The 25,791-nt window shown below is 41.9% G+C and overlaps 1 protein-coding gene across 1 annotated transcript; it reads right to left on the bottom strand.

Annotated features, from left to right (window-relative positions):
* Positions 1-3,119: 3,119 nt before the first annotated feature.
* C19H19orf18 (chromosome 19 C19orf18 homolog) lies at positions 3,120-22,361 on the bottom strand. The gene is made up of 4 exons (XM_051161982.1): positions 22,224-22,361; positions 21,996-22,121; positions 6,350-6,452; positions 3,120-3,454 (listed from the first exon to the last, which is right to left on the bottom strand). Exons 1-4 carry the CDS (start codon positions 22,327-22,329, stop codon positions 3,262-3,264), a joined length of 528 nt encoding a protein of 175 aa, XP_051017939.1. The 5' UTR covers positions 22,330-22,361; the 3' UTR covers positions 3,120-3,261.
* Between the last annotated feature and the right edge of the window lie 3,430 nt (positions 22,362-25,791).

Genomic DNA, 25,791 nt, shown 5'->3' with positions numbered 1-25,791 from the left:
ATAAGTTACAGTTTGCTCATCTGTTTACCAGTTAATGAGACAAGTTCACTGTATAGTGCAAGCTGACCTCAAATCCTTACTTTTGTTGTGACCACTTCCCAAGTGCTGAGACTACAGGCATATTCCCTCATTCCTGGCCATATAATACTGTTATAAACATGTGAAAACATTTGTATGGACATGTATACCTAGGAGTAGACATGCTTGGGTCACATAGTAATTTCATGTTTATCTTTCAAGGAATACCAATTGCACATAGGGTGGCAATGAATGGAACTGAGCATAACCTATCATTGTACTTAAACACTAAGGATTTTTGGTGATAGTTTGTTTTGTTACTTGATTCTCCAGAACGAACTTTGTACATGACAACATTGTTTTGAAAGGTCTAAACATTGGACCTATATGAATCTTTCCTCTTCTGTCTTCCCACAAACCTTGGCTACTCACAGCTTATTGTATATGTTAACTGGAAATAGCTCCTCCACTGCTGGCCAAGTTCCCTCATCAGAACTGGGAACCAACAAAAACAGCCATCACTTAATCTAGTTCTATATTTATTATGATATTCTCAGCATCTTAATGTGTAAAGTGGAGATAAATAACAGGATCTGATTAAAAAAAAACATTACTTAGAAAGTTTTATTTAATGAGAATATTTTACTATCACAGTCAGAAAGTCTTCCCCAAAAGGACTAAGCTATATTTCTGGTCTCGAGCCAGAGAACAAAATCCTAGCAATTTGTCTTTGATTACTAATGAACTTAGGCCTTTTTTATATTCCACTTGAGTCATAATTATTCATGGACTATCACAGCTAAGAAGAAAAAGTTTCTGTATTATCTGAATTTATTTTCTGCCACATACTTCTCACATTTTTTTCTCTAGAATGTTCTAAGGTTCTCTAGAAGTAAGTTCTGTTCATGTTCTCAGTCATCTGTTATCTCTTCAATTTGGTCTCCACATTGTCTAGAACATTTCCTTTTCAGATACCCTCTGCTTTTTTACCCTTCTCCATTTTGTCATGACTCTCCATTCTCCCAGTATAATTTGAACTCTGTGATGTATTTTCATCCAGTAGATATTTCTCTGTCTTCATTTTCTTCTTCATAAAAATTTCCCTTCTTTTTGTTCTAATAACTGAAATATACAAATTATATTACTGAGAAAAGAGTGAACGAAAGGTACAAATGAAGACAAGGAAGTGATGGGGAAATAAAGAAAAAAACAAAGCCATTTTCAGAGAGTAACAAATAGTATTTATAAGAATGGTGAGATATTTATTTTATTTTTGTGTCTTTTTGTTTGTTTGTTTGTTTGTTTGTCTGTCTGCTTTTGAAACAAGATCTTGCTATGCATCTCAGGCTGGCCTTGAATTCACCATCCTCCCTGTTACCACCTCCCAAATGCTATGATGTCAGATGTGAACCATCGCTCTCAGCTGAAATTTGGATTTTAAAATGATTACATTCTATGTTTAAACCTTTCAGATACCCAATAATAATCCAATGGAATATAAAAGATTGGATGATATTTTATTGATTATAAAGGCTGCCAATCTCAGTAGGCATCAGCCGTCACTTCTGCTCTTAGCCTCTGTCTCTTTAATGTTGAGCACATCTAAGATTGTTTAGGCAGGCAGATCTCTGATATCAAGGCCAACCTGGTCTACAGACTGAATTCTAAGACAGTCAAGGTCACACAGATAAACTCTGTCTCAAGGAAAAAAAAGAAGAACAATAACAACAGGAACAAGAAGAAGGAGATGAAGAGCAAGCCCAAGAGGAACAAGAAGAAGAATAACAAGAAGAAGGGAAAGCAGACATGGGAGAAGTACAACAAGAGCAGGAAGAATAAGACAAAGGACAAGGAGAAGACTTAGGACAACAAGAAGAGGAGGAGGAGGAGGAGGAGGAGCAACATCAACAAGAGCAAGAACAACAAGAAGAAGAAGAACAGCAACAGGGACAACAACAATAACAACACCAACAAGAGCAAGAACAAGAAGAACTAAGCAGAGGATGTTGTTGCATTTGGACCAGACACTGACCATTACATGTTCTTTTAGAGTATATGAATAAGAACCTGAAAACGTTTACAAAATCAAGTTTATGAAGTGTTTGTGGCATCCTCTTCTAACAAATACAGTGGGCATCTCTCATACACTTGTGTCTCAGATAGGGTCCTTCCATTGAGGTGAATAATCTCTGTTGTATGGACCTGGAATCCATTTCTACACCAACCTGAGGCAACTGGAGTGTCTGCTTGTAGATGTTCTACATGCAGAAATATTGCACCAGTAATAAGTATGTTCAAGGGAAAGTCTCATTCAAAATAAAGTTTGTTTCCTGAACTTTGTCTTATATTCTTGAAATTTCCCACTTTGGGAATCAAGCGACTGGACAGGTCTTCATTGATAATCCCTGGGATTTTATGAGAATGGTTCATTTCTACCTGAACATCCATCTTTCTTAGCTGAGACTCTCTTTGATCCCATTCATATCTTCTTTTTCTATTCGGAAAATACTTAATAAGTTTATTTTTTAATATTTTATTAATTTATTCATATTACATCTCAACTATTATCCCATCTTTTGTATCCTCCCATTCCTCCCTCCCTCCCATTTTCCCCTTACTCCCCTCCCCTATGACTGAGGGTGACCTCCTCCCCCCATATATGCTCATAGGGTATCAAGTCTCTTCTTGGTAGCCTGCTATCTTTCCTCTGGGTGCCACCAGGCTTCCCCATCCAGGGGACGTGGTCAAATATGGGGCACCAGAGTTCGTGTGAAAGTCAGACCCCACTCTCCACTAAACTGTGGAGAATATCCTGTCCATTGGCTAGATGTGGGTAAAGGTTCGAAGTTTACTGCACATATTGTCCTTGGCTGGTGCCATAGTTTGAGCAGGACCCCTGGACCCAGATCTGCCCATCATAATGTTCTTCTTGTAGGTTTCTACGACCCTCTGGAAACTGTGGTACATTTACACTATGGAATACTACTCAGCTATAAAAAGCAAGGAATTCCCAAAATTTGTGGACAAATGGATTGAACTGGAAATGATCATAATGAGTGAGTTACCCCAGAGGCAGAAAGGGTCAAATGGTATATACTCACTTATAACTGGACACTAGCCCAAGGGGCATGTCCCATGACAATCTTTCACCTGCCAGGAAAGTGGGACAGAGGGGAGGACATCCTTTTGGGACTTTAGGTGAGAGAACCATTCACATCTTCTTTGGAAAAACAAAAGCACCGTTCACAGCCTTGCATCCACACATGACAAAGCACCTGAGCCAATGAACTTCCCCAGCTCCTCATTCTCTGGATGCAGCTGAGAAGATTCGTCCTTATATTCATCTTCAGAGGCCTCTTTCTCATCTAAGAGTGGAATCTCGACATTTTCATACAACGTCGCCAGCTGCTGTTTTTCCTCAGCTTTTACCAGTCGACTGGAGGAGGATAAAGGCAAATGTAAAGATGGCTTTTACAGACAATCATCCTGCCATCACTGAACGTTTCTTAGCTGTATTTATATGTGAGGGTAGAGGGGTAGTCGGGTACCTGTAGCGACCATGGAGGAAAACATTAGATTCCCCGGATCTGGAGTTACAAACAGTTGTGAGCTACCCAACTTGGATGATGGAAACTGAACTCCAGACCCCTGCAAGAGCGTTGAGTACTCTTGACCCCCAATTTATCACTCCATCCAAGGACATGAGACTTTTTGTCTCATTGCTTTGTTTATGCAAATTGTTAGGTGGAGGACAGAGACATAAATATATATTTACGTAAGCTTCGAATTTCTGATCTGGCCCAGCTAACTCATATCAACAAATACTCCCATAGCCTCAAACCTCATAACTAAAGGAGGACTGAGTGTGGATGACGTGTACAAGCTAGATACAAAATTCAAGACGTTTACAACAAAAACCAACATTGATGCAATACAATACAAAATAAAGATTAATGCCAAGAAAGCCACAATGAAAAAAAAAACCACAAAACTAAATAAGTAAATAAATAATAAAATAAACATCTTTAAAAAGAAAGCCATGATGAACAAAATGTCAAGATTTAAGTAAATGTAGGATAATGATGATAGTTCCTTTTACAAAGTCTCTAACATCCACCATTGAGCCTGTACTTAACTGGGGCTGAGGAGACAGGCTGGTCAGAAAACAAGTGTGAAGACCTGAGCTCAATCTCCACCACTCCAAATAAAAAATCAGGTATGGTGATGCACACTTGTAACTGAGCTTTGGGGAGGCAGAGGCATGCAGATTCCTGCAGCTCATCCAAGAGAGAGAAAGAGAGATCCCGTATCAAAAACAAGGTGGATGGCACCTGGGGAACAACAACCAAATTAGGCTTTGGCCACCAGCCACACACAGTAACATGTCCACTCACAGTAACATGTCCACTCACACACAGAAAGCTGTCATTACTTTGTAAACTGTGGCTATTGGGGGTAATGTTTTATAAAACTACATTACAACATTATTCATCCTGAACAGTGAATTGTAAAACATGCTGTTAGTGTTTGCACTTGAGGTAGTGTCTCCCTCTTGTCACCATCAGTCTAGCTCTAAAAGTTGATTTGTGAATAAGCTATTTGTGTTTGATGTGGAAATGGAGGGCAGTGCTTTGCTTTTCCTGGCATACTTATATACCTAGTTTATGTGACTTGGGTACTAACAAATAACTTGATGATTAGTTTAATTGCATTCTAGAAAGCAGCGGTGGGGGAAAGCAGAGGGAATGAACATCCACATCAGTGGTTTTCAACCTCCCTATTGCTGTGACCCTTTAATACAGTTCCTCGTGCTGTCATGACCCCTAACATAAGACTGTTTTCATTGCTACTTCATAACTGTAATTTTGCTACTGTTGCTGTTATGAGTCATCATGTAATTATGTAATTATCTGATAATGTAATTATCTCATATGTAGGATACTTGATATGCAACTTCTGTGAAGGGGTTGTTTGACTCCGAGAGGGTCAAAACCCACAGGATGTGAACCTCTGTCCTAGATACATGTTGTGAAATAAAAAAAAAACCCAATTCATTAAATGTAGTAAAGATGTTGCTTCAGAAAGAGTAAAGTACTGATAATCAGAAGCAAATTTTAAGAGTATTCAAAAGTACACAGGAATAATGAATTCATATGAATACAAAAAATCTGTAATAAGCCAAATATCCAGAGACAACTGTATTCAGTATCTGTGTATAACTACACTCCCAGCTCAAGGTACTGGCAGAATAATGGTAATTTCTAGGGTAGCGTGGCTAAATTTTGTGAGACCTTGGCTCAAAAAATATCCTTCTCATTAGGTACACACACACACACACACACACACACACACACACACACACACACACACACACACCTTGATTTGCCATTTCTTTGGCTGTTTCTGAAGGATGTATTAGAACCCTGGTCTGAATCAGAGCCATAGAACGTGGTCCAAATAGCATGACGCCACCTGTCATTTTGTAAAAGCTCCACCCAGTGTGATCAAAGTATGTTGTATGAAGTTCTCAATGAAAAAATAAAGACATTTTACATATTTTAAAAGATAAGAGCTTCTGTCCATTGGCTAGATCTGGGTAGGGGTTTGAAGTTTACTGTGTGTATTGTCCTTGGCTGGTGCCATAGTTTGAGCTACCCAGATCTAGCCAATGGACAGGACATTCTTCACAGTTGAGTGGAGAGTGGGGTATGACTTTCACACGAACTCTGGTGCCCTATATTTGACCACGCTCCCTGGATAGGGAGGCCTGGTGGCACTCAGAGGAAGGATAGCAGGCTATCAAGAAGAGACTTGATATCCTATGAGCATATACAGGGGGAGGAGGTCCCCCTCAGTCACAGTCACAGGGGAGGGGAGTAAGGGGAAAATGGGAGGGAGGGAAGAATGGGAGGATACAAGGGATGGGATAACAATTTAGATATAATATGAATAAATTAATAAAATATATTTTTAAAAAGATAAGAGCTTCACCCCAATATCTAAATCCTAAAAATCAGTCAGTTAGCAAAGTGATTGCCACACAAGCCTGAAGTCCTGAGTTTAATCCCAAGGACCCACACAAAAAGCCAGACATGTTGGTATACATCTGTAACCCCAACACACTGGGAAAGTTCTGATATTTCCATTCATTTTGGAAAACCCTGGTCTGAAAATGTATAATGACTATTATAATTTTGCAATTAGAAGAAGTGTCACTATCACCATTACCATTATTTATCACCACCATGTTTTGACCAAAAAAAAAAAAAAAAGTCCTTGTATATCTGCTGCCTTATTAAAAAATGGAGGGTGTTATTTGTTGTATACTTACTATATTAAGTAGGAGAGTATGAGTCCACAGAGCAAGGCAATGGCAAAGGCTATACTCGAAACTGAAATTACATGAACAAGACCAGGCCTGCGTGGAATTATTGCTAAAAATAGAAAGAAGTTTGTTACAAAACAAAACAAACAAACACTAAATTGGCAATACTTTAATAAATTGCAAATCTTTTGAAAAGTACTAATATTGGAGACGTCCTATTCAAGGATGAGTGCTCCAAAGTCTCTTACTCTTTGCACTGTCCGATTGTGGGTCTCTATATTAGTTCTCGTCCATTACAAGAAGTTTCTCTGATAGCGTTTGAGTGAAGCCCCGACGTACGGGTATAGCAGTATGTCATCTTATTGCAGAATTATAGCAGTAGCTTTACCCCTAGGACCAGTGACCTATCAAGTCTCGGGACCCTGGCCATGTTAACAGTGTCAGGCATGGGCTCCATCTCATGGAGTGGGACTTAAATGCAATTTTAAGAAATATTAGTCTGTGACTCCCATACCATTTGTGCCATTGTTGCGCCAGTATATCATGCGGGTAGGTCACTGCTAGAAGTAGTATTTTAGTTAGTGTAGCTGGGTGATACCAGTGACGCCAAAGAGGAGGCAGGAAGATTGCTAAGAGCCAGAGGTGATGAATGATTCCATGGAAACAGGCCTCTTGCAGACACAATGAAGTTGAAGACTGACGAAGTGCACAAAACCTGCCCAAGTTAAAATCAGACAAAATCTAGGATATAGGGCCCAACCCTCTGCAGGAAGCTATTTGCAATTGGTACCTGCATGGAGAGGGAAAACTCTCTCCAATAGAGTGTCACCGTGTATATCAACTGCATTCCAAAGCAGGCCCCATATCCAGGAGAATCCTGCAAACAGAAGCAGATTCCATAGGGTTTCTGTGTGGTTTTGTTTGTCTGTTTGGGTGTTTTTTGTTTTATCTGGTTTTGTTTTTGTTGTTGTTGTTAGGTTTGATTTTCAGTTTTAGTTTTTGGAGGCTTGGGTTTTTTTTTTTTTTTTGAAAAGAGAATAAACATGAATTAAGGAGGTTGGGATTATCTGGGAGGAGTTGGGAAGGAAAAGAATATGATCGAAATATAGTGTGTAAATTCTTTTATTGAAAATTAATTTTTTTTATTAATTTATTCTTGTTACATCTCAATGTTTATCCCATCCCTTGTATCCTCCCATTCCTCCCTCCCCCCATTTTCCCATTATTCCCCTCCCCTATGACTGTTCCTGAGGGGGATTACCTCCCCCTATATATTCTCATAGGGTATCAAGTCTCTTCTTGGCTACCTGCTGTCCTTCCTCTGAGTGCCACCAGGTCTCCCCCTCCAGGGGACATGGTCAAATGTGAGGCATCAGAGTACGTGAGAAAGTCGTATCACACTCTCCACTCAACTGTGGAGAGTGTTCTGACCATTGGCTAGATCTGGGAAGGGGTTTAAAGTTTACCTCCTGTATTGTCCTTGGCTGGTGCCTTAGTTTGAGTGGTACTCCTGGGCCCAAATCTGCCTATCATATTGTTCTACTTGTAGATTTCTAGGACCCTCTGGATCCTTTTATTTTGCTATTCTCCCATGCGTCTCTCATTTAGAGTCCCAATAGGATGCCTTCCCCTCTGTCCCAGTTTCCTGGTAAGTGAAGGCTTTCGTGGGACATGCCCCTTGGGCTAGTATGCAGATATAAGTGAGTATATACCATTTGATTCTTTCTGCTTCTGGGTTAACTCACTCATTATGATCATTTCTAGTTCAATCCATTTGTCCACAAATTTCGGGAATTCCTTGTTTTTAATAGCTGAGTAGTATTCCATAGTGTATATGTACCACAGTTTCTTGATCCACTCTTCTACTGAGGGACACATAGGCTGTTTCCATGTTCTGGCTATTATGAATAAGGCTGCTATGAACATGGTTGAGCAAATTTTCTTGTTGTGTGCTGGACCATCTTCTGGGTATATTCCAAGGAGTGGAATAGCTGGGTCTTGAGGAAGCCCTATTCCCATTTTTCTGAGATAGCACCAGATAGATTTCCAAAGTGGCTGTACTAGTTTGCATTCCCACCAGCAATGAAGGAGTGTTCCTCTCTCCCCACATCCTCGCCAGCATGTGGTGTCGCTTGAGTTTTTGACCTTAGCCATTCTGATGGGTGTAAGATGGAATCTCAGAGTTGTTTTGATTTGCATTTCCCTGATGACTAAGGAGGTTGAGCATTTCTTTAAGTGTTTCCCAGCCATTTGATACTCCTCTGTTGAGAATTCTCTGTTTAGTTCCAAGCCCCATTTCTCAATTGGGTTATTTGGTTTGGTGGTGTTTAATTTCTTGAGTTCTTTATATATTTTGGATATTAGACCTTTGTCAGATGTAGGGTTGGTGAAGATTTTTTCCCAGTCTGTAGGCTGTCGCTTTGTTCTCTTGACAGTGTCTCCTGCCTTACGGAAGCTTTTCAGCCTCATGAGGTCCCATTTATTAATGGTTGACATTAAGGCCTGGGCCGTTGGTGTTCTGTTCAGGAAGTTGTCGCCTGTGCCAATATGTTCCAGGCTCTTTCCCACTTTTTCCTCTAAGTGGCTTAGTGTCTCTGGTTTTATGTTGAGGTCTTTAATCCACTTGGATTTGAGTTTTGTGCAAGGTGACAAATATGGGTCCAGTTTCATTTTTTTACACATAGACCTCCAGTTAGACCAGCACCATTTGTTGAAGATGCTATCCTTTTTCCATTGAATGGATTTGGCTTCTTTGTCAAAAATCAAGTGACCATATGTGTGTGGATTCATATCTGGGTCTTCAATTCGATTCCACTGATCAACCAGCCTGTTGCTGTGCCAGTACCATGCTGTTTTAATTACTATTGCTTTATAGTACAGTTTGAGATCAGGTATGGAGATTCCTCTGGAGCACCTTTTATTGTACAAGATTGTTTTAGCTATTCTGGGTTTTTTGTTTTTCCATATGAAGTTCAGAATTGAACTTTGATAAAATTCAACACCCATTCATGTTTAAAGTTTTAGAGAGATCGGGGATACAAGGCACTTTCCTCAACATAATAAAGGCTATATACAGCAAGCCAATAGCCAAAATCAAAGTAAATGGTGAGATACTCAAGGAAATTCCTCTAAAATCGGGAACAAGGCAAGGCTGCCCACTCTCTCCATATCTCTTCAATATAGTACTCGAAGTTCTAGCCAGAACAATAAGACAACAAAAGGAGATCAAGGGTATCCAAATGGGAAAGGAGGAAGTCAAATTATCCCTATTTGCAGATGATATGATAGTGTACATAAGTGACCCTCAAAATTCCACCAGAGAACTCCTAAAGCTGATAAACACCTTCAGCAAATTGGCTGGATACAAAATTAACTCAAAAAAGTCTGTAGCCTTCCTATACACAAATGACAAGCTTGCAGAGGAAGAAATTAGGAAAACCACACCTTTCACATTAGCCACAAGCAATATAAAATATCCAGGAGTTACCCTAACTAAGAAAATTAATTTTTTAAAAATATTCAAAGGTTGGGCTGAAGAGATGACTCAGAGGTTAAGAGCACTGACTGCTCTTCCAGAGGTCATGAGTTCAATTCCCAGCAACCACATGTTGGCTCACAACCATCTATAATGAGATTTGTATACATAATAAATACATCTTTTAAAAAATTCTAAGGTTAGCTAGTCAAAGATGTGCCCCCCCCCTTAGCTTCCTGCCTTGGATGTCAGCTGTTTTGCTTCCCCTGCCATTATAGACTCTTCCTTTTAGAGCTTTAGGCCTCAGGCCATAGGTTGATTTTGGTGTGGTTTTGGTGCAGTAATATACATTGGGAAGGGGGGCGGAAGGCAGGAAAACTCTTCAGGAAACTGATACTTTCTACAGTACCTCCACTGAGTAAATGCCCCTCAATATTGCTGACTTCATTTGAGGGTCCATCTTGATACCTGGACCTAGCCAGGACTCAATATTGGAAACCGGAAAAGAGAGGGAAGGGAGCCAAGAAATGGTCACTTTTTTCTTTCTTTCTTTCTCCCTTTCTTTCTTTCTTTCTCCTTCTTCATCATCATCATCATCATCATTATCATCATTATTCCTTTTCTTCTTCATCTTCATCTTCTTCAAATAAACATCAATTTTCAAAGGGGAAAATATTGCCAGGCATCCCAACACACACTTTTATCTTCAGCACTAAGTAGACAGAGACAAGGTGATCTCTGTGAGATCCTGGCTCAAAAGAAAGTATTAACCTAAGACTGAACAGCCCATATGAACACAAACAATTTCGAGGCTGGAGCCATGGCTCAACAGGCAAAAAGCACTTGCCACAAACCTAAGAACCTGCATTTACTGCCCAGGACCTACAAAGGGGAAGGAGAGAACGAAGTTATGAAAGAGGTGCGCGGATGTCCATTCATTTACAGGCGTCATACACACAGAGCCACATGTATACATTTTAATCATTAATAATGCAAGAATCTTAATAATCTTTTTTCAATTTTACTTCCCCAAATCCTAGACTTCCTGCTTTTGGTCACCTCCTACCTAAGCCCTCATTCTTACACTATGAATATACTTGTTACTATAGCAACAATTATCAACCTATAGATTTACTGAGCCATAGCAACCTGTAATCTGTAGATAAACTGACTCCTTGCCCATAGATACACTAACCCTTGATAGTAATAATCCCTGTCATCTGGCACCTACCATGTGTCACCTGGGCTTATGACCATAATGTTGCCCTAATGGTCTCAAGTTGTAAGATGCTGTAATAAAGAGGAGCTACAAGGCAATTCAGTGTAATCCCAGATACCTTCACTCCACGAGTTGGATCTTGGGGCTGCAAAAGGTGCTGTGAATGCATGAGTGCTCTCTGTAGGATCAAGTATATCATTTTTCTGTGTTGTTCCTGAAATTTAAAAATTTTAAAAAAAATAATTATCTTTTTCAGATTAAATGAAAGCAATTGGTAAAGTATGCACATTGGACAGCCACCTATAAATCCTGACCACCTGAGGTGACTACCCTTTGAGCCGTTGAGACTACACTTGGCCTTCTCTCATTTCCTGTTGCTCCACTGAAGAATGGAGAGTTTCCCTGACAGAACTGAACAGTGCCCTGATGTTCAGACCTCAGCACAAACAGTCAACCAAGCCTACGACAACAAGAGGAGTGTATTTAGCATGTGTGATCCACTCTATAGTCCTGCCAAATTTACTGTATGCCTTCAACTGCTTACAATAAAAACACTTCAGGGCTGAAAAGAACGCGGGCTACTGATAGTTTAGTTCTAGTAAAAACTCAAGACTAGCCACTAGTCTGGGCATGTCAGAAGGCCTAAGAAACCTGGATGAAGGAAGAAACAGTAGTCCTGAAGGCAGTCGCTAAAGCAGGTTTGAGAAACAGGACGAAAGAGCTTGAGATGGTGAGTTTAGAAAATTCTTGTGTGATGTTTGCTACAGATAGGGGCTGAAAAATAGGTGGCACCTTTTAACTGGGCTTTAGGGCAGAAGCTCTACCTTCTGCAGCCCCCAAAAGTTATTCTTGACCACCTAATATGCCATTAAAAATGCGCTTTAAAAAGACCTCAAGTTCATCTTCAAGGTAGTGGCAAAAGCATTGGGTTTAAACAGACGCAAAGTTGAGCTAGAGGCATGTGTAACAAAGAAGCCCTGGTGAAAGAGGTCCTCCCAGAATTTTCTTGGCTCTGGTTGCAGAAAATGGATGAGGCGAGTTAGGTTGATGGATGCTCCTTAGAGATTGGCATATGTAGGAATCTGACCCAAAGTAAAAGACACAACGGAGGTAGAAGTACCAGGATCTCATTCTGCCTTCATCTCCGCCATTAAAATAAATCCCAAGCAGGTGTGGTGACCCACACCTTTAATCCCAGCACCAAGGAAGCAGAGGCAAGCTTCTGTGAGTTTGAGGCCAGCCTGGTCTACAGAGTGGATTCCCAGTCCAGCCAAGACTACATAGTGAGACATTTTCTCCAAAAAACTAAAACAGTTTTTTTTTTTTAACAAAAGTGAATACTATTTGTATTTCAACACAAACACTATTTGTATTCTGGATTTCTTTTTAAGTCAAAGCATTTGTTTTGTTTGTTTGTTTACTTGTTTGTTTGAGACAGGATTTTTCTGTGTAGCCTTGGTTGTCCTGGACTCACTTTGTAGACCAGGCTGGCCTTAAATTCACAGCAATCCACCTGCCTCTGCCTCAGGGGTGCTGGGATAAAAGGCGTGCGCCACAACCGCCTGGAGCAAGTCAAAGCATTTGTTAGGAAAAGCATTTCAGTGGCATCCCACTGAAATATCTCTCCCTTTGACTGGCAACATCAGCTGTGAGCCTTCAGTCTCCCTTCCTCTGCTCCACAAAGAGTTTGAGGCACCCTCACCACATGCACGTAGTATGCTTTGGAAGCCTCTAAGAGGGAGAATCGTGCTTCATCTGGTGGAATGGAAGGCTGTTTTCAGAATTTCACCACACTCCATTTGGCTTTAATAACTCACTGTGGTGGTGAGTGAGAATGGCACCCCTTTGACCCATATATTTGAATGTTTGGTCCCTAATAAAAAGGTGGCTTGTTTAGAAAAAAATTCAAAGGGGTGCCTTTTTAGACAAGATACATTCTTGGGGGCATGGACTTTGAGGTTTCAGAAGCCCACAACAGGCCCAGTCCCTGCCCCACTGCTGCTTGCAATTTATACAATAGATGGGAAGTCTCAGCTACTGTTCTAGCACCATGTCTCCTCCATACCTAAAGCCACACTCCATGACATGATAATAATGAGCTAACACTCTAAAACTGTAAGCAAGCCCCAATTAAATGCTTTTATAAGTTGTCTTGGTCGTGCTTTCTTTTCCCAGCAATAGAAGAGTAAATAACTAATACATTCACCTAATAAATATCTTACCTTGAAGGGCAATTTGTCTCAGCACTTGAGACAAACCCATCTATTCACTCCTCCCTTCTCAAAATCGAATGACACCGGGTTTGGGGTGTTTTGTTTTGTTTTGTTTTGTTTTTTTGATTGTTGGTTGGTTTGTGTTTGTTTGTTTGTTTGTTTTTCTGAGAAAATGTTTCTCTGTGTAGCCTTAGATGTCCTGGACTTGCTTTGTAGACCAGGCTGTCCTCAAACTCTCAGAGATCTTCCTGCCTCTGCAATCTTGAGTGCTGGGATTACAGGCATGTGCCACAATGCCCATGTTTGACATTGTTTCTAAACCTTAAAAACATACTTTTATTTCATATACTTATTTCCTTCCATGCACACGCGCGTGCGCACACACGTGTGTGCGTGTGTGTCTGTGTTCTGTGTGTGTGTGTCTGTGGGGGGGGATTGTGTTCTGTGGAATGCATGTGGAAGCCAGAGAGAGGTCAGCTTGAGGGAGCTCATTATTTCCTCCCATCATGTGGGCCCAGGGGTTCAAACTCCTGGAGTCAGGCTTGGCAGCAAACATCTTATCCCTGCAGAGCAATCTCACAGGGCCTGTTTTTATATTTCTAAGAATCACAGTGCATATCAGGAGGTCCAAGGCCAGCATGGGCCATGGAGTAAGTTCAAGATCAGCTTGAGCCACTTAGTGAGACTCTGTTGAGGGAGAATAGAAAGACAGAGAATTTACAGGACTTGAAATGGAAAGGAGGCCCCCACCCTGGCCTACAACTAGCTGAGAAGTAAGAAATCCTGTACAATTAAAGGCCACAGCACAGCATCAACATTCCTTTCATATATACATATTTCATGTTAAAATATCAACAACCTAAGCTTATGGCTGGAATGTATATGACCTCCGGAAGCACCCTCATTTCTTCCCTAGATAATGGAAAACTTTAATTATAGTAAAGATTTTCTACCTTCCTGTATCCCCCTTGTCTTTTGCCTTATCAATTGTCATCCTGTTAGGCCTCCCTTGGTAATCCACCAGCGATAAGACAGTTATTTCCAATGCTATGAAAATCTTACATTTGACTATTGTAAAAATCAGTTGCGCCTCAGCTCCCTTGAGGAATCTGGGACCCCCATACTTGGGAATGTCTTACTTTCCTCTGAGCTCCTCTCTTTCTCCTGAACCTACATGGAAATAAAATACCTTTAATAAAATCTCCACTTTTTCATAACCTGGCTATCCCTGAAATGTGTATAGATATGTTCACATCACCAAACTATAAGTATTGATATGAACCGAGTCAGAGTCCCTAAAACTCTAGAAGAACACCACAGGCTGATGAGGGAGAACGGGAAACAGTGTCGCCTTTGTCTGTACCCAACTCACTGGCGTTACCTTAAAATAGTAATAACAGGGCTGAGAACGTAGCTCAGCCGGGGCAGCATTATAAGGACCTAGGGACAAACCCCAGGAGCACAAGTACAGTTCTAAAGCATCCCGCCCACTTTCAGCTTTTCATGGATGAAAAGGGCCATCAGTGGTGTTTCTCGTGTTTCTCCTATTATGAGTAAGTCACACATCTTCCCACAGAAACAACAGCCAAGAGTTCCAAGAGAACACTGATGACTCCAAGCAATTTCGTTGGACAACTACTTGCTCCCTCTAGCTATAGAGCCTACAGCTGAGAGCTGAAGCTCATGGCCCAGCAAACAATCAACACTAACTGACACAACAGGATAGTGTCAAAAGTGGAGGGGTCAACACAAGCCCTCTCACGTGGTGATACAACCCAAGCTTCACGCTTTGGTGGTGATGTGAACAAACAAGTGACAAAAACATAGTTATGCTTTAAGATTGGGGACAGCAGGCCATAGGGCCAATGTTCAGCCATCTTGTCAGAGCCTGCACCTTTAAGTCTCTGTCTTTCCCAGAGCTTGCCTTTCACCAGAAACTAACTGACCCTGTTGTGGGTCGGCAGGTAGACTAAAGACAGATAGAGATGGAGCGACCCTGTAATGGTTTAGCAGTTAGACTAGACGAAGACGGAGCCAGATACCCTGTGCGGCAGGACATTATGGCTCTGTCTGGAATTCCTTGTGTTTTGAGAAAAGCCTGCAGCTGGGTTGCTATAGCAACATGCCTCCCTGCTTTCTGACTTATAAAAGCTGCTGCCTGGCTAATAAAGTTTGAGAGTTTGATCAATCAGACTTGCTCTCCTTCTTTGTGTCTTACATTTTCAACGGGTGAACTTCCTCCCGAGTTTTAGTCGAACCCCGCAGGCCGGGGCAGATTAGTAATGTGTTTGGGCTGATGGACAGGCTCATTGTATTATTTTCTGTATTTTGATACTTTGATGTTTCAGAGCCTTCCTGAACCTGCATACAGCACCAGAGTAGGACCGGTTAACTCTTAAACATGGGAGAGTTCACCTTTCATGTGCAAATGAACAAACTCAAACCCAGTGAGCAACAACCCACCTCTAGCGACCTCCTTTGCAAGTGCTTAGATTGCAGGCCGATCTTCACCCCAGAGCCTATCACTATACAAACTAGAAAGAGCCTATGAGCTAACGACTCAACTGTAAGGCTTCTTGTCTTGCCTTAGCTTTGCTTGTGAAAATAAAAATAAAAGCTTTTGTGCACATGCCCTCACTCTATCTCCCTGATCAATCATCCATACTCCGTTCGGTGCTCCATTCCTTTTGGTATTTGTGAGCATAAGACTTTCTCCCCTCATCAACAGAACAAGAATTCCCGGAAAGAAGCTATAATGGCAAAGGCTGGTTGATAACTTTCATGATGTGGAGGAGTTGGAATGCTGCAAGTCCAGAGTCAAATTATCTTAGACCATCTTCACCCCCTTAAAATAGTCAATTATTGCCCTCTTCTGGTGTGGCCTGACATCTTTGGGGCCATTAGGTAGATCTTTGAAATGTACAAACACACAGACCCTTAGTTTCCATGAACCAAAAGGCAAGGGATACCATCAGATAGCATTTGAGGCCTGTGGCTGAGATTTATCCATCTCTCTGTAAACCACCCTGATAATTCCACCAATGTATTTGAAAAGTGTTTTCATTACCGGTGTTCTATTACTATAGAAAGGCCATTAGACTGTTACCACGCTGAAACATGAAATCTGAGGTGACATAAGTCTGTGTTCAAAGGGTACGGATGCTCATATTTGGCTTCAGAATAAACTCTTTTATGCCCGTTGAAACGAGCATTATGTTTTCCTTTCCGTTGTCTCATTTCCATATCTGCATTCCTTACATAGTTGACTCAGTGAAATCAGGTAGGTACAAGCATATTGTAAAACAAGGAAGCTGAGTCCAAGTATAGCTCTCACCCCTCATCCCTGAACGCTTTTTTCTGAAGCAGATGAAGACTAGTGCAGAGGTCCACAACAGATCCAAAATACAAAAGGTAAGTGATTATGGGACATCCAGTGTGAACGGGTGCCTGGCTCAGCTGCTGTCTGGGAGGCAACTGCCTCCTTCTGCTGGCCTAGGTCTAGAACTGGAAGTTTCCAGCCTCCATACAATCTAACCTAGGCTCGGAATGTTTTCAGCCTCTGAGACTTCCTGCTTAATAAGCTCACCCTTATTTTTTCTTTTCTTTCTTTCTTTTTTGCTTTTTGTTTTTGTTTTGTTTTGTTGTTTTTGTTTTTTAAAGAACAAAGCATTTAATATGGAGACATTCCTAAACAGTCTTTTTGGCAAAGCAGAAAAACAACGGCAGGGCAGCCGAATTCCACAGCCCTGAAAGAAGAATGTCCTCAGAGCCTGAGGTCAGTCCTGCAGCCTTTTCAGAGGAAGTGCTCAGTCCAAGGGGTAAGTTCAAGTCTCCAGGTGAGCCGGCCAGGATGCCTGCCCAGCCCCCATGGGCCCGGATCCAGGGCACGAAGCTGTGTACATGTTCCGCACTGAGGCTGGCCAGGGCTCCCCCAAGCCCGGAAGCTGTGTACATGTTCCACGCCGAGGCTGGCCAGGGTTCCCTCCAAGCCCGGCCACACGCTCGCTCAGCTCCATGGCCAGGGCCAGGTGGGCCAGTGGCTCTGGGGATGGCGGTAGGGGCCCTGGACATGGCAGAGAAGGGCTTGCACAGCTTGGGGAAGAGCTAGCTTCCTTCCCAGCTGGAGAAGAGTTCCACAAGGCTAGCGAAAGAGCCTGCTGATAGGTGGGACAGTTTGCGGTGTAGAGCGGGGTTCTTCAGCAAGGCTACCAGCCTCCTTAGCAGGGCTTCCTTCTCCGTGGGTGAGGATCCCTAGAACTCTGGGCTGGGTGGAGATTTCAGTTGCTCTTGGACCAACTGTTCCAGGCGCTGGGCAACCAAGGGGCATACAAGTCTGCAATGGCTGGACTAGGCTCAGAAGCATAGCAGGGGCGGAGGAGGGGCAGGAACCTGGGCCGGGAGGACTCCGGGGGAGGGGCTCCTCTCCCCAGGGGACATGGGAGGCAGCTTCAGAAGAGGCTCAGGAAATCTGTTAGCTCTTCTTGGAAATCAGGGCTCCCGGGTGGAGTTGGGACAGGGGACCCAGCCGTTTCTCCTCCTCTAAGGAAAGCGCCAGAACCCTTAGCATGTCCTCTCTAAGCCCCAGGTCCTCAGAGCCTACCATGGAGGCACCTGGTTTGGGGTTCCTCCTCAGTTGTGCCGGTACCCACGCTTTCACTCAATTTCTATAAACTTTTCTTCAAGTTCAACTTTCTCGTGCCTGCACACTGGGCCGACCTGGTGGTAACTGCCCCAACGTCGAAAATCACCCTTACTTTTTCTTTCTGAACTCTAGGCTGGCTGGTTCAACTCAGCTGTTCTGGCTCAAACTCTTCTGCTTGCCTGGCTTAATTTGGCTTCTCTCTTGGCCTGGAATTGTTCTGCTTGGCCTCAAACTAACTCAGAAATCAGCTCTAGTCTGGCTTCTTCTCGTTTTCGGGTCTGTTCCATCTTTACCTGAGTTCTCTCTGTCCTGGTAAAAACTGCCTGCTCTCTCTGAAAAGCGCCCTCTTAAGTAGCTTCCCTTTCCACTCTCTTCTCATGAGAGTTGGGCGTATCCTACTCTGACAAATCTTCTTTGATTAGCCACCTTTTCTGTCTCCCAATTAGACATCACTTTCAAAGATGGGTGCTTCCTTCCGCAAACTAACTTTACCTTTGTTTGGGATTAAAGACATGTATCACCATACCTAGATTTGAGCTTTTCTTTACCTGACACTTGCTCTATACCAGGCTGGCCTTGACCTCAGCAGATCTGTTTCTGCTTCTGTCTCCTGGATTAAAGGCATGTTAGTATTCCAGACAGATCGCACAGACCTAGATGATCGTTGGATGTGATCTTTTGCCAGGACAGCCAGGTTCTGAATTAAAATTCCTCTATAAACTGGTACATATACCATGCAACAGCTACGAATAAGACTCAGAGACTATCTCAGAAGATGAGGCAGAAGAATAGTAAGAACCAAAGAAGCAGGATGCTGCCGGGATATAGTGTCTTCTAGATACGACTGGGGAGCTGCATCCACAAAGTCCCAACAATCTGGTCACCTAAGAAATACTTGTGTAATTACAGTGCCAATTGTCACACCAACCTGGAAGGGAGAAATTTCTCAAATCTCAGCCCATAAAAGAAGAGCTGCAAAAAAAAAAAAAAAAAGAAGAAGAAGAAGAAGAAGAAGAGCTGCAGGCAATCAATGACTGTGGAGACAGGCAGAATCAGATTTCTCCAAACCCAAGTGGTCAACCACAAACAAATGTGCATGTAAGCAGCACTAAATGGACCTGGAGGGTGTGCGTATGTGTGAGCGTTAACATTAATAATTAAAGAAAAATTATAGGGAGTGGTAGTGACAGGTGAGAAGAACTGGAGGGGAGGGGGTGGAAATAAGATAAATACAGTGCTCACGTAGGGAAGTCTCAAAAAAAATAAAAATTATAAATTTAAAAATATAAAACAAGAATACTAAGTGAGGACTCTACTCCTGAAAAGGCATCTAGCAGATGTGAAAAGAGCCAGAAGAAACATCTAACATGTGAAGAACAGCAAGGCAAAAAGAGGGCCCTTTGTTTAAAAAAGGATTCTGAAGCAAAGCAGTCTTGGGAAAGCTCCAAGCAGAAAAGGCAAGAGCAAAGAAGGTTCTGGAAAGTCAGAACCAGGTCTGAAAGTGCTGGTTTCATATTCTCAGTCTCCTAAAGAGAGGTGGAGCTCTAACTCTGCCTGTCCTCTGTGGCATACAGCCTCTCTGATGGTCCCTAGTGAACACCAAGCATCACCATCACAAATCCAACTATTCAAAGGGACTGGCTTTATCTAATTTGCATCAAGGTACTGTCTAGACTAGTGATGTCACACACACTGATGCCCTCCAAAGCCCCACATTATATCAGCCTTGGGAATGTCCATGGATCCTGCTTGTACTTCCACTTCCCTTGACTCACCTTTACTTGTCAAGGATTCTGAAGTCGTTATAGTTGGTCTAGATAGAAGGCCATTGAAGGGAACCCAAGAGAAGACACTGGTTTAAGGCAGATTTAGGAAAATGGGGAGATAATTTGGCAATAAACAAATAAATCAACACAGGGTTTTCAGATAGCTAGGATGATCTATGTTAATAAATCTATCCCAGGATCAAGCAGACATATAAGTTAGTTTGCCAAATCAATGGTATTCTATTTGTATCTGCGGTTTTATTTCCTGACTATGGGATTTCAAAAACATAACACCTTAGTTTTGCAGGCACAGTATCTGAGATGCTCCCTTCCAAAATAAGCGCATGGAAAGACCAAGTTGAAAGCTGTTGTACTTTTATCACAAAGACAGAGATCTAGGACCAGTGAAGCCAGGAATAATGGCCTTTCCTCAGACACAGACGAGATATGACAATATCATTGACAGAGCCTTTCCCTTATATGGAAATAAAACTTCCTATCTCCTCTTAGGAGGAGATATTTATACATGATTTCAAAGGTCATTAGGCTCAGTTCCACTGTTTTAAGATAAATCATTTATCTTTTCTGTTTGTTTGTTTTTTAGACAGGGCGCCACTAAGCATCCCTAGAGAACCTGGAACTGCAAAGATTCACCTGTCCATGCCTCCTGAATGCTGGGTCTTAAAGTGTGAACCACAAAGATTCCTTATCAACTTTTAAGTGCAAACGAAACTCTCCCTGCTGGCTAGCTTCCAAGGTGTTGGAAGGCACTATAAGTGCTGATATGGGAGGAAAGACCTTAGCATTGATCTTACCAAGCTGGTTAAGTGTTCCCTGGTCCCTGAGTGCTACATCAGTGATATCCCAGGCAACATCTGCCCACTGGTATGACAGTGGCAAGATGTCGGTGTACCACAAGCAAGCAAGCCTGGTGCCAAGGAGTTCAGAAAAGGTCTCCTGGAACTGCCATTACAGGTAATTATGAGCCACCCCATGGGTTACAGGAATCAAACCTGTGTCCTCTGAAGAGCAGCAAGCACTCTTAAGCACCGAGCCATTCTGCTAGTCCTACACCTATGTTTATTTCAACGTGTTTGTGCTACTCCCGATCCGGGTCAAATAAGCTCCTCATTGCAGTAGGCGGAGGCTAGTGTACAAACACAGTGCTGTTCAGTGTAGCAAGAATAAATGGTTGTGGGTGCTCGGCTATAGATGGCGTACCTGTTATTAACTCCCCATACACACATCTTAGGGCTTAGGGAACACCATGGTAAGATGGAGGAAAGCCATAAGATGAAACTCATGTCTTGAAAACACAAAGCAAAAAAAAAAAAAAAAAATCAAGTCTAAAGATAAATGTTTGTTTGTCATCCCCCACTCCCCAGCCCTGAGGTGAGGACCAAACTCAGAGCCTTGCTCTTCTGCTCTAACACTAAGCTAAACCTCCAACCCCATGTTTTTGTGTTATTAAATTAAAAACCACAGGATAGGAGACAAATGCCACGTGTCTGTAGTTCTAGCACTTGGGAGGCTGACAAGCGAGGGTTGTGAGTTGGAAGCTAGCTTAAACTGTATAGTGAATACTAACCTTAAAAACTAAGCCCAGCCAGGGGTACCGCTCAAACTATGGCACCAGCCAAGGACAATACAGGCTGGAAACTTCAAACCCCTACCCAGATCTAGCCAATGGACAGGACATTCTCCACAGTTGAGTGGAGAGTGGGGACTGACTTTCACACAAACTCTGGTGCCTCATATTTGACCATGTCCCCTGGATGGGGAGGCCTGGTGGCCCTCAGAGGAAGGATAGCAGGCTACCAAGAAGAGACTTGAGACCCTGAGCATATACAGGGGGAGGAGGTCCCCCTCAGGCACAGTCATAGCGGAGGGGAATAAGGGGAAAATGGGAGGGAGGGAGGAATGTGTGTGTATGTGTGTGTGTGTATCTTTGCAAATCATCTGTGTCTAGACCTATGAGCTAACCACCAAGACATGTACAGCAAACAATTGAAGTCATTGACAGAATCGAGATAGGCTCAAGGTAGCCACGCACTCTAATGAGAGTAAAAGGAAGTGGAAGAAGATAGTAGCCTTTAATGGGAGGCACAGGAATTTCCTACTGAATGTTTGTCTAACTCTTCTATGGACTTCACTACTAGCAAATATTCAAGGCATATTCACACACATACATACCACACTCATGAACACATGCGTGCACACACACACAATATATATATATGTATGTGTGTGTATATATATATATACATATATATATACACCCCATCACATACCCCACCCACCACCACCACCACCACCACACATCTGGTTCTAATCCTCATCTCAGTAAGCTATGCAATGACTTACTTGTAGCCTCTTGGTGTACTACTGCTGGTGCAAACATTGAAAGCTTGCCTCTGGGTTGTTGTTCCATAGGAGCTCTTTGTGTTTTTAACTGTCTACTCCCTTGAAAAGAAAACTTGTAGCAGTGAAATGTAATTAGCTTATTTCTATTTCCCTGGGGTAAAAGTCTTTAGTCCCACTAAAATAAGATATTGCTGAAGCTACCTGGTGAGCCTCTTGTTTCCTCGATTTCATAAGGCAAGCAGACACGAAGTAGGCATTCCAATAAAAACCAAAATAAAAACAAAGAGGAACTATGAACCTTGTCCATCACTGGTAAAATTATCAGTTCCCTTTCAAACACAAAAAGAAATACTTATCTAACTCCCGTGTCCAGAGCAGCGGAATGTTTGGATTCTGATTTAGAACCCCCAGTGTGAGGTCATCTTGCCCCACTGCTCTGGAATTCCTTCCTTGAGCTGGGGCAGCCAAGGAGACTGAAGTAATCCAGGTCTGCTAGTGTAAGGCACACAAGAAATACCAGGTTCCAGCCTTCAGGGAAAATGCAGACTAAGCAGAAGGCAGGCAGGAATCTGGATTCAATGTGATACATCAGAAGAGAGTGGCCCACGTGAGCTGTGATATCACACATGTGTAATCCCAACACATAGTGGGTAGAGTATTCTGAGGTCATCCTTAGGGATAGAACAAGTTAGAGAGTTCAAGGCCATGCTGGGCTACATGAAACCTTGTGTAAAGCAATAATGTTATATTGTAGTCCAGGCACCTTTTTTTTTTAAAGGTGAATTCTAAATTTTTAAAAGTTCTTTCACAATTTCTTATACTTACATAGATATATATTATACATAAAACATACACAAACAAATATGTAATGTACATTTCTTATAATTCTGCCAACTCTTTTAAAAATACTTCAATCTATTTTTGTTCAAATTTTATTAATTCATTTTAATGATGTCTGAATAGTTTCTTTTATATTTTTACATAAAAATTGTATAGCTAATGAAAGAATTTTTTTCTTTTTACCATTTATTTATTTAAGAGTGAATAGGGGAGAGGACATGAGGGTGGGATTGGGAGGTGAGGAGGAAGGTAGCTGAGGTCAAGCTGTAAATTGATTTTAATACATCACAGACTAAAATATAATTACACCACTTCCCTGTGGTGTGACAAATCAAATAAGTCTTGTCTTCTTGATTTAGTCAGGTAATGTACCCTGTATATAATAGATCTATCTTCCATTCAGCTATATGCAATAATTCTACCTCTTAGTTCAACTCTAATGACGCACAGTTAACTCCCAGGGTATTGATGTTTCTCCAGCCAACAGCCAAGACCACCCAATTCCAGATTTTATGTGTCCTTCTATCTGTCTGTTTTTTTTCCCTCATGCTCTCACTGATTGCAGCCAGGTCTGTTCCTGGAGCTAGGTTCCATGCAGCAGACAAACAATTAAGGGAATTATATCTGACTGATTTTCCTTCTCTCAGCAGCCTACAGTTCCTTATCTAGGAATAGGACCCTGTGACATTTTCTTTCTGTCATGTTGGAATGTCTACTGATATTGCCATTGTTCGGGTCTTGCTTATGATGCATTTCTTCTTCATAATATATACATATTTTATTATAATGTATTTACATTGCATCTCAATTGCAATCCCCTCACTCTTATCTTCTTGTTCCCACAATCACTCCCTCTTCCACCCTAATGCCATTCCCTAGACCTTTCACTGGTGGGGTCCTTCTGCCCCGCTGTCTGACCACAGCCTATCAGGTCTCATCTGCATAGCATGCATCCGCTTCTTCTGTGTTCCCATGGGGCCTCTCAGCCAAGGGGCAGTGATGAAATTGTGGGCACCAGAGTTCATATCAGAGGCAGTCCCTGCTCTCCCCTCCCTTTCTCCGTGTGGAGAATGAGCTGTCAATAGGCTACATCTGAACAGGGGGTCTAGGTTTACTGCATGCATTGTACTTGCTTGGAGAAACTGTGCAGCCCCCTTGGGTTCAGATCCACCAGTTTTCATGGTCTCCTTGTGGGGATCCTGACCCTCTCTCTGGCTCCTTTAATCCCCCAGTTCTTCCATACAATTTGTATGGAATCCAGCAGCAGGTCCCGCCATTTGTCCCAATCCCCTCTGGGTGGAGTCTCTCAGAGGACACCTATGTTGGGCTAATATCCACTTTATAAGTGAATGTATACCGTGCATGTCTTTGGACCTGGGTTCCCTCACTCAGGATGATCATTTCTAGTTCCATCCATTTGCCTGCAAATTTCAAGATTTCCTTGTTTTTAATAACTGAGTAGTATTCCACTGTGTAAATGTACCACAGTTTCTTAACCCATTCTTCAGTTGAGGGACATCTAGGTTGTTTCCAGATTCTGGCTATTGCAAATAAAGCTGCTATGAACATAGTTGAGCAAATGTCTTTGTTGTATGGACAGAGCATCTTTCAGGTATATACCCAGGAGTGGTGTAGCTGGGTCTTGAGGTGGCACTACTACCAATTTTCTGAGAAAGCACAGGGTCTATTTCCAAAGTGGTTGTGCAAGTTTGTACTCCCACCAGCAATGGAAGAGTGTCTCCCCTTTCCCCACATCCTCCCCAGCATGTGCTGTCACTTGACTTTTTGATCTTAGCCATTCTCATAGGTATAAGATGGAATCTCAGAGTTGTTTTGATTTGCATTTCCCTGATGACTATGATCATTGAGCATTTCTTTAAGTGTTTCTCTGCCATTTGATATTCTTCTGTTGAGAATTCTCTGTTTAGCCCTGGACCTCATTTTTTTAATTGTGATATTTGGTTTAGTGGTGTTTAATTTCTTGAGCTCTTTGTATATTTTGGATACAAGCCCTTTGTCTGATGTAGGGTTGGTGAAAATCTTTTCTCAGTCTGTAGGCTGTCGCTTTGTTCAGTTGACAGTGTCCTTTGCCTTACAGAAGCTTTTCAGTTTCATGAGGTCCCATTTATTAATTGTTTATCTTAGAGCCTGAGTTATTGGTGTTCTGTTCAGGAAGTTGTCTCCTGTGCCAATGAATACAAGGGCCTGACCCACTTTTTACTCTAACAGATTTAGTGTGTCTCATTTTCTGTTGAGGTCATTAATCCACTTGAACTTTAGTTTTGTGCAGGGTGATAAATATGGATCTATTTACATTGAAGGTACTATCTTTTTACCAATGTATGGTTTTGGCATCTTTGTCAAAAATCAAGTGTCCATAGGTGTGTGTGTGTGTGCGCGCGTGCGTGCGCTCTTCAATTAGATTCCATTGATCAACCAGCCCATTTCTATGTCAGCGCTATGCTGTTTTTATTACTGTTGCTCTATAGTAGAGCTTGATATCCAGTATGAGGAATCCTCCAGATATCTTATTTTACAGGACTGTTTTAGCTATTCTGGGCTTTTTGTTTTTCCAAATAAAGTTGAGGATAGAATTATGTAGGGATTTTGATGGGAATTTCATTAAATCTGTAAAATTGCTTTTGATAAGATGGCCATTTTTGCTATGTTGATTCTCCTGATCCACAAGCATGGAAGAACTTTACAACTTCTGATATCTTTTTCAATTTCTTTTCTTAAAGTCTTGAAGTTTTATAAAAGTCTTTCATTTGCTTGGTTAGAGTTACAAGATATTTCATATTATTTGTCGCTACTGTGAAGGGCGCAGTTTTCCTAATTTCTTTCTCATCCCATTTGTCATTTGCATACAGAGGGCTACTGATTTTTTGAGTTGATTTTGTATTCAGCCTCTTTTCTGAAGATGTTTATC

Source organism: Acomys russatus, chromosome 19 (assembly GCF_903995435.1).
Source record: "Acomys russatus chromosome 19, mAcoRus1.1, whole genome shotgun sequence".
Lineage (NCBI taxonomy): Eukaryota > Metazoa > Chordata > Mammalia > Rodentia > Muridae > Acomys > Acomys russatus.
This window is presented reverse-complemented; position numbering and strand designations above follow the sequence as displayed.